Below are 13198 nucleotides of genomic sequence, written 5' to 3'. Positions count from 1 at the left end.
TATCTCGGGACGCATTCCACTGAGGAAAGCAATTTTTAATTGCTGATAATACGGGGCATCAAATCCATCCACTACCGGGGGTTCTATTAACCCACTATTTACATTGAACACGTCCTTCAATCTCTCTAGGTATTGGCTTATATTCTCACTGTCTTCTTGTTTACACTCGTGAACCTTAGAGAAATCTGCATGTCGGTAATGGTGGTCCCTCAGATTATTACACAGCTGTGTGATTTTCTCGACATATTGTCCATCTATCGCCCAGGGCACTACTATCAAATCACCATGTCCTGGTACCAATTTATTTGTTTGACCATTGATTCCAATCTTTCAACATTTAAAAAGCAAATGAAAAAGGTAATTCAAATAACCAAATGCAACCTAGCTAATTTCCAAGCAAAACTATACTTCAAGGGCTCAGAGCGAGTGACGTCACCGATTGAAACGCTATTAGCGCGCACCACCGCGGTTACACTCACCCCCCTTACAAAGAGCGCATCCTCGCAATAGCTTGCGACTCTACGTCCAACAGGAACATGCACGCCGGCCAGGCACACGTACAACTGTGATTAATTGAAAAAGTTTATAAGGCTAGAATACATTCACTTCCTTCTCAATCCACTGGTGTTACTAAATAATCAAACCACGAATCAATAACCAGAATTTATCACAAAACTTTTACGATTCCATTATTCAGACCAGAATCGCTTCCAGCCACATATAGTCCAGCGCTCACAACCAACTCTCCTCGTTTTACCCCTAGGATTTTTTAAATGTTATTTTATTTTTACCTCTTTTCAAACAGCGTTCTGCCTTACCTCTATCGTAAGATTAAAACCAATTTTACAACTTTATCTCTCTTTCGGCTTCACTCTTATGAAATGTCCAAGACTTTTTTTTAAATATCATGTATATCTCCAAATTTATAAAATACTTCTTTAACTCTTTTAGCATAAAAATAAACACCTGTCGGTGGTTACAATTCTATCGCAATTACCTATCCGCTCCTTTAACCTGTTGAGGACCAATATCCAATGGTAGAGCGTGGCGCGAAATACAAATACCTCAAAAATGCTATAACTTCAATTTCTCAAGCATATGACTATTTTACACCATTTTAAAGACAAGACTCTCGTTAATCTAACCACATTGTCTGATTTCAAAAAGGCTTTACAGCGAAAGCAAAACATTCGATTATGTCAGGAGAGTACCCAGACAAAAATAATCACACAGCCATTTTCAAAGCAAGCATATATGTCACAAAACCCAAAACCACAGTTAAATTCAGCACTAACCTTTGATGATCTTCATCAGATGACACTTCTAGGACATTATGTTATACAATACATGCATGTTTTGTTCAATCAAGTTCATATTTATATCAAAAACCAGCTTTTTACATTAGCATGTGATGGTCAGAACTAGCATACCCACCGCAAACTTCCGGTGAATTTACAAAATTACTCATGATAAACGTTCACAAAAAACATAACAATTATTTTAAGAATTATAGATACAGAACTCCTTTATGCAATCGCGGTGTCAGATTTTAAAATAGCTTTTCGGCGAAAGCACATTTTGCAATATTCTGAGTACATAGCTCGGCCATCACGGGCTAGCTATTTTGACACCCACCAAGTTTGAGACAACCTAAACTCAGAATTACTATTAGAAAAATTGGATTACCTTTGCTGTTCTTCGTCAGAATGCACTCCCAGGACTTCTATGTCACAGTTGTCATTGGTAAAGGAGGACCAAAACGCAGCAGGTATGTGTATGCTCATCCTGACGTTTTAATAAATTCAAAATCAACACAAAAATAACAAAAGAACGAACTATCAACAAAACCTTCTGGTAAGGCACAAGGCTAAACACAGAACAATCTCCCACAAATGACAAACACAAACACACCCTAATATATGGGACTCTCAATGAAAGGCAAATAGACAATACCTGCCTTCAACTGAGAGTCCCAACCCCAATTAACCAAACATTGAAACAGACTCACTAGACTAAACATAGAAATACATAAACATAGACCATAAACCAAAAACCCGGAAATACTAAATCAAACGCCCTTTTACCAAAACACCACCCCGAACCACATAAAACAAATACCCTCTGCCACGTCCTGACCAAACTACAATGATAATTAACCCTTATACTGGCCAGGACGTGACATTCTACTTCAACAACAAATGTTGTTTTGGTTCCAAATAATCCATAGTTATATTCAAATAGCTCCATTTTGTTCATGTGTTCAGGTCACTATCCGAAGGGTGACGCGCGAGCGCATTTCGTGACAAAAAAATTCAAAATATTCCATTACCGTACTTCGAAGCATGTCAAATGCTGTTTAAAATCAATTTTATGCTATTTTTCTCGTAAAATAGTGATAATATTCCAACCGGGCAACGTTGTATTCATTCAAAGGCTGAAAGAAAAAAATGGAGTAGTCTCGTGACCGCGCATCTCCAGTGTCACTGTCCCCAGGCTGACCACTTACAAATTCTCCTGCTGTTCTTCGCCCAGAGACAGGAGACACCCCATTCCACTTTCTGGCACCTTCTGAGAGCCAATGGAAGCCTTAGAAAATGTCACGTTACAGCACAGATGCTGTATTTTCGATAGAGATGCAACAGAAGGACAACAAATTGTCAGACAGGGCACTTCCTGTATGGAATCTTCTCAGGTTTTGGCCTGCCATATGAGTTCTGTTATACTCACAGACACCATTCAAACAGTTTTAGAAACTTTAGACTGTTTTCTATCCAAATCTACTAATTATATGCATATTGTAGTTTCTGGGCAGGAGTAGTAACCGGATTAAATCGGGTACGTTTTTTATCCGGCCGTGAAAATACTGCCCCCTATCCCAAACAGGTTAATTTAGCCTTCTCCACTGCTTCTTTAAATTTGCCTCTACGCGTTTCCCCCTCCTGCTTCCATTCGGAACAGGTTTGATCTGTTTTTTCATTTTAGCATTTTCAATATTCTACCGGGCTCCACGTCGACTGGGAGTCTGTTGGGTGCATTAATACTACCTTCTTTTATCCATCCCTTATATAATTTTTGCCCCTTCCTTTTCCACTCATTTCCATCGCGGCCCCCATTGATTTCTTGTACAGACTTCAAAGCTTTTAGCACCCTCTCACTCTCCTGGTTGGCCATCGTATACTTAACAATCATTATTAAATCTGTGTACCTAGTGTACGTTGTTAGTAAAACGTGTCTATAAATCTCTTTTCCCCAGCGCTAAATGATATAACCCTAGGTTCACAACCTCTTATGTACTACATTCACTCGATTGTTACATCAGTATAACTCAGTATTACCCGGAGGTCAGTCAAACTTGGTATCAGTGCGCCGCCTTAACTCAAATAACCACACAATCACTCGGTACCCTGTACCTAGTACAATGCATTCACTTGTTGTATCATTCAAGATCGATCATTCCCAATATTTGCATTCACCACAATGCACGCCGTCACACAGAATTTCATATACTTTAGTATCCACATTCCATTATAGAATTTAGTCACTTACATCAAATAGGTGCCTCACAAAATAAATTTGGATAATGCCACTATGCAGAACTTTAGTTATTCACAAAAGGTGTCTGCTTACCTTTTTGTTTGACCGGTCAGGATTTGTGAGGCACACCGTCCGACGACAGCAATGGCCAATCTGCCGGACAAGTTCCAGCGAAGTCCTTCTACCAGATCACGTCGGGGTCACCAATTGTTAGGTTGCGTCAATCGAATCTGGTATCAGAACAGAATTTAACACTAAGTCACTAAGTCATATTCTCAGCTTTTTTATTCAATATAATTAGTCAAGCAATAAATGGTAAATGCAATCTTCGTATATACGGGTTCACTGTAACACCTCGCAGGGCAAACAGAGAACTAACTGTTCGAACACAAAGTTATTTTTTAATACTCTGACAGAGATAGTTCCCGCTCAGAGCGGGCCTGTCAGAGTAGAGGCTGAGCGTGGTTTAGACTTGCTCAGCCTATCGCAGGCGCACAGGCTGGTCCCAGCCTCTTGGCGCATCACTGTTGCCAGGCGTAGTTGTCTTCCAGCTTATCTTCGTGTGTGTACCCGAGAGTCAGACACCCAAAGACAGTGCCTGTTTTTATGCTACAGTTATTCTCCCCTCTATCAGTTCCTCACGTACACCTGTCCTTGAGCGGCTTCACAACCAGGCATTGTGTGTGTGTGTCACGAGTCTACTCAGCCTACACCCTAGTAACCCCCCCATTAGTCACATCTTATTATATGGTGATCAATCTATGTCAGCACAGCACAAACCTGTTATGTTTAACATTAATGTATTCATAAGCTATGCACCACATCTAGTTTAATAAAATATAACCCAACATTATACCGTTGTGTAGACCTGCACATTGTTCATCTATTAGGGGCCACCAGGGGCCTGTAAGAGACAGTCTAGCTCCTGTCCTGTGGGATCCTTGTGATGTCACACATGGCGGTGACATATTGTTTCGTGGTTTGCATTTCCAGTCTATGTGTTCCTGAGCTACAAGCCTATACAGTATTTGCAGTTGAATCATCATGACAATAGAGATACTGTATTGTATATACAGTAGCCTACAGTTTACATGTTCTATAGTGCCGTAGGCCTAGAGATGGTGGTATAGTTATGTGCATTGTACAAGAGCTACCTCTCCTATGTATAAACGTTGCACTAGTATGAAATACATATAGAGACACATAAAGAAATACGTTATGGATGCATAAGCTTGTATTTAGGAAATCATAATGTATTATGTGGAGAGTCGAGATGGATGATTATTTTAGTAATCTGACCATAACCTTAACCTTTGCTCTCTCTGCAGTGCAACAATGACTACGTCCCAGTGTGTGGCTCCAACAATGAGAACTACCAGAACGAGTGTTATCTACGCAGGGACGCCTGCAAGCAGCAGTCTGAAGTGCTGGTGGTGTCAGAGGGCTCTTGTCCTGTCGGTACGTAGCCTATGTAGCATCTCAAGGATGGACTTATACTGCACATGTTCATTTGCATGCATGCAGACACACAATCTCTCTCTCTCTCTCTCTCTCTCTCTCTCTCTCTCTCTCTCTCTCTCTCTCTCTCTCTCTCTCTCTCTCTCTCTCTCTCTCTCTCTCTCTCTCTCTCTCTCTCTCTCTCTCTCTCTCTCTCTCTCTCTCTCTCTCTCTCTCTGACAAACACACTAAAAGCTAGGGAGAATTATTGCCACCTGCAAGGCTAGCCACTCAGCCACTTTTCAAGGCACAATAGAGTTCAGCGAAAGGGACTTTCCTAAAGCATGGTCACACATGCATATTACTTATAAGGGCTTCGTTAAATGCCTCGCTCAAGAGTTCTTGTGTGCCCAATGTTACATTTGAACCAAAAACTCTCTGTAAAGTTGTCTGAAGGAAGTGCCTATAGAAAGTTGGAAAAACTGTTTGAAGCCAATACATTCGCCTGCATTCCATTGTCAAAATATAAAGCCAAACTGACTTCATCCACAGTACTTTAGTCCATCAAAGTTACTATTAGAGCATGAAACTTGGAGACGCAGCCAAGCCGAGTCAATCTGCACTTTGTTGGCCGGGTTCAGCATCCACTAAGGTTGCTGGAACTGTGCTGGAAAAGACTGTAGAGAAGAACATATCAGAGCTAGCACAGCATGGTTTAGGACAGCACTTTTGTGTGAAAAGGGTATTAGACTTTACGTGCCATGTTCACCGCTACAGTAATCTAGTATTATCCCACGATTCCTTTATTCAAGAAAAGAACCTAGCATGTCGAAAAAGTCTAGCGTTTAACATCTAGTAAGAGTCGTGTTCATTAGGATATGCAACAGAAAACGTTCTAAAACATTTTGAGTGGGAAACGAAAATTTAACAATGATTGGACAAGTCCAGGTAGTCCCTCCCTTTTTCAGTCCGTTTTCTTCCGTTTGGTGTCTGACCAAAGTGAATCTTTGGCAAGGGGAACATGTTGGCTTCACTCAAAGTTTCACTGGTGGGGTAGAGTAGCACACTTGGGGTGTCGCTGACTCAGTTAACCTCACTGCCAGCCTGGTCAACTCCACTTAAGGGACTTTAAACACTCATATAGCTCAGCAGTCCACACCACACTCACAGGGAACACAGTCAGAATTGGAGTGGGAGTGGGAGTGTGTGTGTGTGGGTGGTTGTGATTTGTTTCGCAAGAAAAAACTTCACCTTCTCGCCTGACTCACATGGAAGCTCTTAACTCTCTGTAAATTGCTTGTGTGTTTGTGATTTCTGTGTCTGTGTGTGTGTGTGTGTGTGTGTGTGTGTACATGCGTGCGTGTTTGTGTGTCTTTTTGTATGAGAGAATGGCCTTTTCCACGTGATAAGAGCTAATTTCAAGAAACAAGCTTTAGAAAACAAATGGAATGTGGTCGTACTTCGGCAGAACGGGCGTGATAGTGATGAGAATAGGCTGACAGCTCACTCCCCTCCTTCAGACCCAGCCCCCTCATCCCCTCTGTCTTTCTTTCCCTTTATTTCACTCCATTCTTCACTGTCACGTCAAAAGCGTGTGTGGTAAAAATCAAATTAGACACGATTTATGTACCGGCCGGTGACTCTTGGAAGTGGTCTTACAAACAAATGACAGGAACAAAAAAGGGAGTACAGAGCACAAGAAAGTTATTACCCTCTGTCGTGACGTTGTTATCGTTAATATGATGACATGCTATTTATCTAAATATTAACTATGTTTATAATTACGTGATTAAATTAATCCTGTAACCATTAACTTCTCTAGGGCCAGTGGGACGATTTCGTAACAGCCAGTGGAATCCCGTGGCGCGTTATTCAAATACCTTAGAAATGCTATTACTTCAATTTCTCAAACATATGACTATTTTACACCATTTTAAAGACAAGACTCTCGTTAATCTAACCACACTGTCCGATTTCAAAAAGGCTTTACAACGAAAGCAAAACATTAGATTATGTCAGCAGAGTACCCAGCCAGAAATAATCAGACACCCATTTTTCAAGCTAGCATATAATGTCACATAAACCCAAATCACAGCTAAATGCAGCACTAACCTTTGATGATCTTCATCAGATGACAATCTTAGGACATTATGTTATACAATACATGCATGTTTTGTTCAATCAAGTACATATTTATATCAAAAAACAGCTTTTTACATTAGCATGTGACGTTCAGAACTAGCATACCCCCCGCAAACTTCCGGTGAATTTACTAAATTACTCACGATAAACGTTCAAAAAAACATAACAATTATTTTAAGAATTATAGATACAGAACTCCTCTATGCACTCACTATATCCGATTTTAAAATAGCTTTTCGGTGAAAGCACATTTTGCAATATTCTAAGTAGATAGCCCGGCATCACAAGGCTAGCTATTTAGACACCCACAAAAGTTTAGCCCTCACCAAAGTCAGATTTACTATAAGAAAAATGTTATTACCTTTGCTGTTCTTCGTCAGAATGCACTCCCAGGACTTCTACTTCAATAACAAATGTTGGTTTGGTTCAAAATAATCCATAGTTATATCCAAATAGCGGCGTTTTGTTCGTGCGTTCAAGACACTATCCGAAAGGGTAAAGAAGGATGACGCGCCCGACGCGTTTCGTGACAAAAAAATTCTAAATATTCCATTACCGTACTTCGAAGCATGTCAACCGCTGTTTAAAATCTATTTTTATGCCATTTTTCTCATAAAAAAGCGATAATATTCCGACCGGGAAATTGTGTTTTAGTACAAAGAGAGAGAAAATAAAAACCTGGTGTCGCCCCGTGCACGCGCCTCAGTCTGATGGTCCTCTGATAGACCACTTACCAAAGGCGCTAATGTTTTTCAGCCAGGGGCTGGAATTACATCATTCAGCTTTTTCCCGGGTTCTGAGAGCCTATGGGAGCCGTAGGAAGTGTCACGTTACAGCAAAGATCCTAAGTTTTCAATAAACAGAGCCAAGAAGCCCAAGGAATGGTCAGAGAGGGTACTTCCTGTACAGAATCTTCTCAGGTTTTTGCCTGCCATATGAGTTCTGTTATACTCACAGACACCATTCAAACATTTTTAGAAACTTACGGGTGTTTTCTATCCAAAGCCAATAATTATATGCATATTCTAGTTTCTGGGCAGTAGTAATAACCAGATTAAATCGGGTACGTTTTTTATCCGGCCGTGTAAATACTGCCCCCTAGCCCTAACAGGTTAACTCAGTAACCTGGGGCACCACGGGAAAAGTTTGTTTATTGAGTTACCGTTTCCCGAATTTCACAAAAAAAATATCAGAATATCGATTTCATAACAGTCACTAATTAATTAATTTCCTCATCAGTCTCATTCTGAACATCGCATAATTCGTAAATCTGCACAAACCCGGGTCTCATTAAATCATTCTGTACCACACAAATTTAGTTGATTATTTATTATTTAACAAGCTAAATGATAACATAAGATACACACACAGTCTAGGTTATTGGTTAGAACTTAATACAATGGCAACAGGTCCCTAGCTCACCAACACAATATGACACGTGTTACACAAGATGGATATTTAAAGAAAGCGAGAGAGAGAGAGAGAGAGAGAGAGAGAGAGAGAGAGAGAGAGAGAGAGAGAGAGAGAGAGAGAGAGAGAGAGAGAGAGAAAGTGCACGAGAGAAAAGCACACTTGCATACATTTGTAAACTATGCTTAGTTTAACCCAAACACCTTGCCCCGAACTGCAACACTTATGGGTCAGAATTATAATGCATGTATTTATGTGTTGAAGTTCTCCATTGGGTATCTCTTCGTGGGCCGAGTTCCGCTTAGTGGGATAGGATTGGTCGAAGCCCTATTCTTTCGATGGCTGCGTGCGTCTCCTTCGTTATCGGGTGTAAGTCTCTGATTGTCCACACGATGTCACAATGTCCTTTCTCTTAGTTATGTTTCCTTTGACTCATTCTGTGAGAGTGGTCTTCTTAGGAGGCTAATCAGCCGTGTCGACGCTCCCAGCTTGGGTAGGAGGGCCGTGTAGACAACCGATGACTTGAAGAGAATAGCCGGTTGGTCCTTCTTGAATTAACTTTCTTAGATTCAGTACTCAATCGTAGCATTGATTGTTAAGAGGTTCCTTTGTCCTCTTCCTCACGTTGCGTTTCGGCTCGGCTGCAGCGTGCGGTCAACTTAGTCTGCTATGTAAATTCTTAACTCACATGTTTTATACCCCAGGGTAGAAAGGGGTGTTCCCATCTTTATGACACACTCTCTGGGTTCCCTGTGGTGTAGGTAGTTACAAGGCAAGGTATCAGAACTTACTATGATCTTGTTTAGACAACTTGAATCACAGTTTGTTACAAAAACATTCTCTTTGATCTGGATATTGTACATATTGTACATGTTCATATTATGTACATGTACATATTATGTACATATTATGAAAACTCTTAAAGTTACAACGTTTTCATTATAACGTCATCATTTAACTCTTAATGACATCACAAAATCGACCTTCATTTTCATATTCCATCTATTATTGTTACCACCATTTTGGCTGATGAAATATAATGTCCCAAAGTCCATTTATTGCATGTTACAGTTCTGAGGTAGATTCTCCATAAGGCCCACACAGACATTCCAGTCCCAAACACGAAAGGTAAAAAGGATTTGTCTGCTGCCTTAAGATTTACAATGGGTGTCAGATGTCATAACCCCCCCCCCAACCCCCCACCCCCCTCTGCGGGAGGGAGAGATATCTCTGTAGAGCCATGATCCACTGTAACCTGATCCTCACAGGCCAGTCATGACACCTCCATCTTGCCTGTTCCATCCACCTTTTTCTCCCTCTCTCTTTATTTTCTTTGTTGGTTCTTCCTCACCCTTTACCTACATAACTACACGTCAGATAAATAATCGAGGGGCGATTGAATGTGTTCACACACTGATATCTCGATTGACATGGGTCATGTGTTTTAAGAAAGATGTGAAGTGCTAAACTCAGGTTGACAGACATTTCACCTGTTACTCTCTTGAATTCAACACCTCGCCTCTACTTTTTTTCTGCATTCAATGTAAGTCAACATACCTAAAAAGTTACAATTTACTTGACACCCCATAAGATCAACAAAATGCTTTTATGAACATGTGATGACATGGTCATGGTGCGTTAGTGTTTAAAAAAAAATATATATACAGTTGAAGTCAGAATTTTACATACAGCTTAGCCAAATACATTTAAACTCAGTTTTTCACAATTCCTGACATTTAATTCTCCTAAAACATTCCCTGTCTTAGGTCAGTTAGGATCACCACTTTATTTTAAGAATGTGAAATGTCAGAATAATAGTAAGAGAGAGAGAATGATTTATTTCAGATTTGATTTATTTCATCACATTCCCAGTGGATCAGAAGTTTACATACACTCAATTAGTATTTGGTAGCATTGCCTTTAAATTGTTTAACTTGGGTCAAACGTTTCAGGTAACCTTCCACAAGCTTCCCACAATAAGTTAGGTGAATTTTGGCCCATTCTTCCTGACAGACTGATGTAACTGAGTTAGGTTTGTATGCCTCCTAGCTCGCACACGCTTTTTCAGTTCTAAACACTAATTTTCTATAGGATTGAGGTCAGGGCTGTGTGATGGCCGCTCCAATACCTTGACTTTGTTGTCCTTAAGCCATTTTGCCACACCTTTGGAAGTATGCTTGAGGTCTTTGTCCATTTGGAAGACCCATTTGCGACCAAGCTTTAACTTCCTGACTGATGTCTTGAGAAGTTGCTTCAAGATATCCACGTAATTTTCCTTTCTCATAATGCCATCTATTTTGTGAAGTGCACCAGTCCCTCCTACAGCAAAGCATCCCCACAACATGATGCTGCCACCCCTGTGCTTAACGGTTGGGATGGTGTTCTTTGGCTTGCAAGCCTCCCACCTTTTCCTCCAAACGGTGGTCATTATGGCCAAATAGTTCTATTTTTTTTCATCAGACAAGTGGACATTTCTCCAAAAAGTACGATCTATGTCACCATGTGCAGTTGCAAACCGTAGTCTGGATTTTGTATGGCAGTTTTAGAGCAGTGGCTTCTTCCTTGCTGAGCAGCCTTTCAGGTTATGTCGATGTAGAACTCGTTTTACTGTGGATATAGATACTTTTGTACCTGTTTCCTCCAGCATCATCACAAGGTCCTTTGCTGTTGTTCTGGGATTGATTTGCACTTTTCGCACCAAAGTATATTCATCTCTAGGAGACAGAACACATTTACATTTTACATTTACATTTTTACATTTACATCATCTAGCAGACACTCTTATCCAGAGCGACTTACAAATTGGTGCATTCACCTTATGATATCCAGTGGAACAACTTTACAATAGTACATCTGTATCTTTTTGGGGGGGAGGGTAGGGGGTGGGAGGGTTAGAAGGATTACTTTATCCTATCCCAGGTATTCCTTAAAGAGGTGGGGTTTCAGGTGTCTCCGGAAGGTGGTGATTGACTCCGCTGTTCTGGCATCGTGAGGGAGCTTGTTCCACCATTGAACAAGCTTTGCCAGAGCAGCCAGCAGTTTTGACTGGGCTGAGCGGCAACTGTGCTTCCGCAGAGGTAGGGAGGCGAGCAGGCCAGAGGTGGATGAACACGTCTCCTTCCTGAGCGCTTTGATGGCTGCGTTGTCCCATGGTGTTTATACTTGCGGACTATTGTTTGTACAGATGAACGTGGTACCTTCAGGCATTTAGAAATTGCTCCCAAGGAAGAACCAGACTTGTGGAGGTCTTCAATTTTTTTTCTGAGGTCTTGGCTGATTTCTTTTGATTTTCCCATTATGTCAAGCAAAGAGGCACTGTTGGAAAAATTACTTGTGTCATGCACAAAGTAGATGTCCTAACCGACTTGTCAAAACTATAGTTTGTTAACAAGAAATTTGTGGAGTGGTTGAAAAACGAGTTTTAATGACTCCAACCTAAGTGTATGTAAACTTCCGACTTCAACTCTATATTTAACTAGGCAAGTCAGTTATGAACAAATTCTTATTTACAATGATGGCCTATGAACAGTGGGTTAACTGTCTTGTTCAGGGGCAGAATGACAGGTTTTTACCTTCTCAGCTCGGGTATTCATTCTAGCAACCTTTCGGTTACTGGGTAACGCTCTAACCACTAGGCTACCTGTCACCCCGAGTGTTGGGCTGGAGCAAAAGCCTGCACACAGTACCTTTCACGGACTGGTGTTGGACATCCCTGTTTGAAATTAAGCAGTCAAAAAAATTATATATATATATACTGCTCAAAAAAATAAAGGGAACACTTAAACAACACAATGTAACTCCAAGTCAATCACACTTCTGTGAAATCAAACTGTCCACTTAGGAAGCAACACTGATTGACAATACATTTCACATGCTGTTGTGCAAATGGAATAGACAACAGGTGGAAATTATAGGCAATAAGCAAGACACCCCCACTAAAGGAGTGGTTCTGCAGGTGGAGACCACAGACCACTTCTCAGTTCCTATGCTTCCTGGCTGATGCTTTGGTCACTTTTGAATGCTGTCGGTGCTTTCACTCTAGTGGTAGCATGAGATGGAGTCTACAACCCACACAAGTGGCTCAGGTAGTGCAGCTCATCCAGGTTGGCACATCAATGCGAGCTGTGGCAAGAAGGCTTGTTGTGTCTGTCAGCGTAGTGTCCAGAGCATGGAGGCGCTACCAGAAGACAGGCTAGTACATCCGGAGACGTGGAGGAGGCCGTAGGAGGGCAACAACCCAGCAGCAGGACCGCTACCTCCGACCTTTGTGCAAGGAGGAGCAGGAGGAGCACTGCCAGAGCCCTACAAAATGACCTCCAGCAGGCCACAAATGTGCATGTGTCTGCTCAAACGGTCAGAAACAGACTCCATGAGGGTGGTATGAGGGCCCGACGTCCACAGGTGGGGGTTTTGCTTAAAGCCCAACACCGTGCAGGACGTTTGGCATTTGCCAGAGAACACCAAGATTGGCAAATTCGCCACTGGCACCCTGTGCTCTTCACAGATGAAAGCAGGTTCACACTGAGCACATGTGACAGACGTGACAGAGTCTGGAGACGCCGTGGAGAACGTTCTGCTGCCTGCAACATCATCCAGCATGACCGGTTTGGCGGTGGGTCAGTCATGGTGTGGGGTGGCATTTCTTTGGGGGGCCGCACAGCCCTCCATGTGCTCG

The 13198-nt window shown here is 41.6% G+C and overlaps 1 protein-coding gene across 1 annotated transcript in view; it reads left to right on the top strand.

Moving 5' to 3' along the window:
- tmeff2a (transmembrane protein with EGF-like and two follistatin-like domains 2a) overlaps window positions 1-13198 on the top strand; it is a 197228-nt gene that overhangs the window by 60803 nt on the left and 123227 nt on the right. Inside the window, exon 3 of the mRNA XM_014163911.2 lies at window positions 4863-4992. Coding sequence (XP_014019386.1) covers window positions 4863-4992 — 130 coding nt within the window. The remainder of the gene's footprint in view (window positions 1-4862; window positions 4993-13198) is intronic.

This window comes from Salmo salar, chromosome ssa21, assembly GCF_905237065.1.
Source record: "Salmo salar chromosome ssa21, Ssal_v3.1, whole genome shotgun sequence".
NCBI classification, from domain to species: domain Eukaryota; kingdom Metazoa; phylum Chordata; class Actinopteri; order Salmoniformes; family Salmonidae; genus Salmo; species Salmo salar.
The sequence above is the reverse complement of the archived record's forward strand: the minus strand, read 5'-3'. Positions and strand labels throughout refer to the sequence as shown.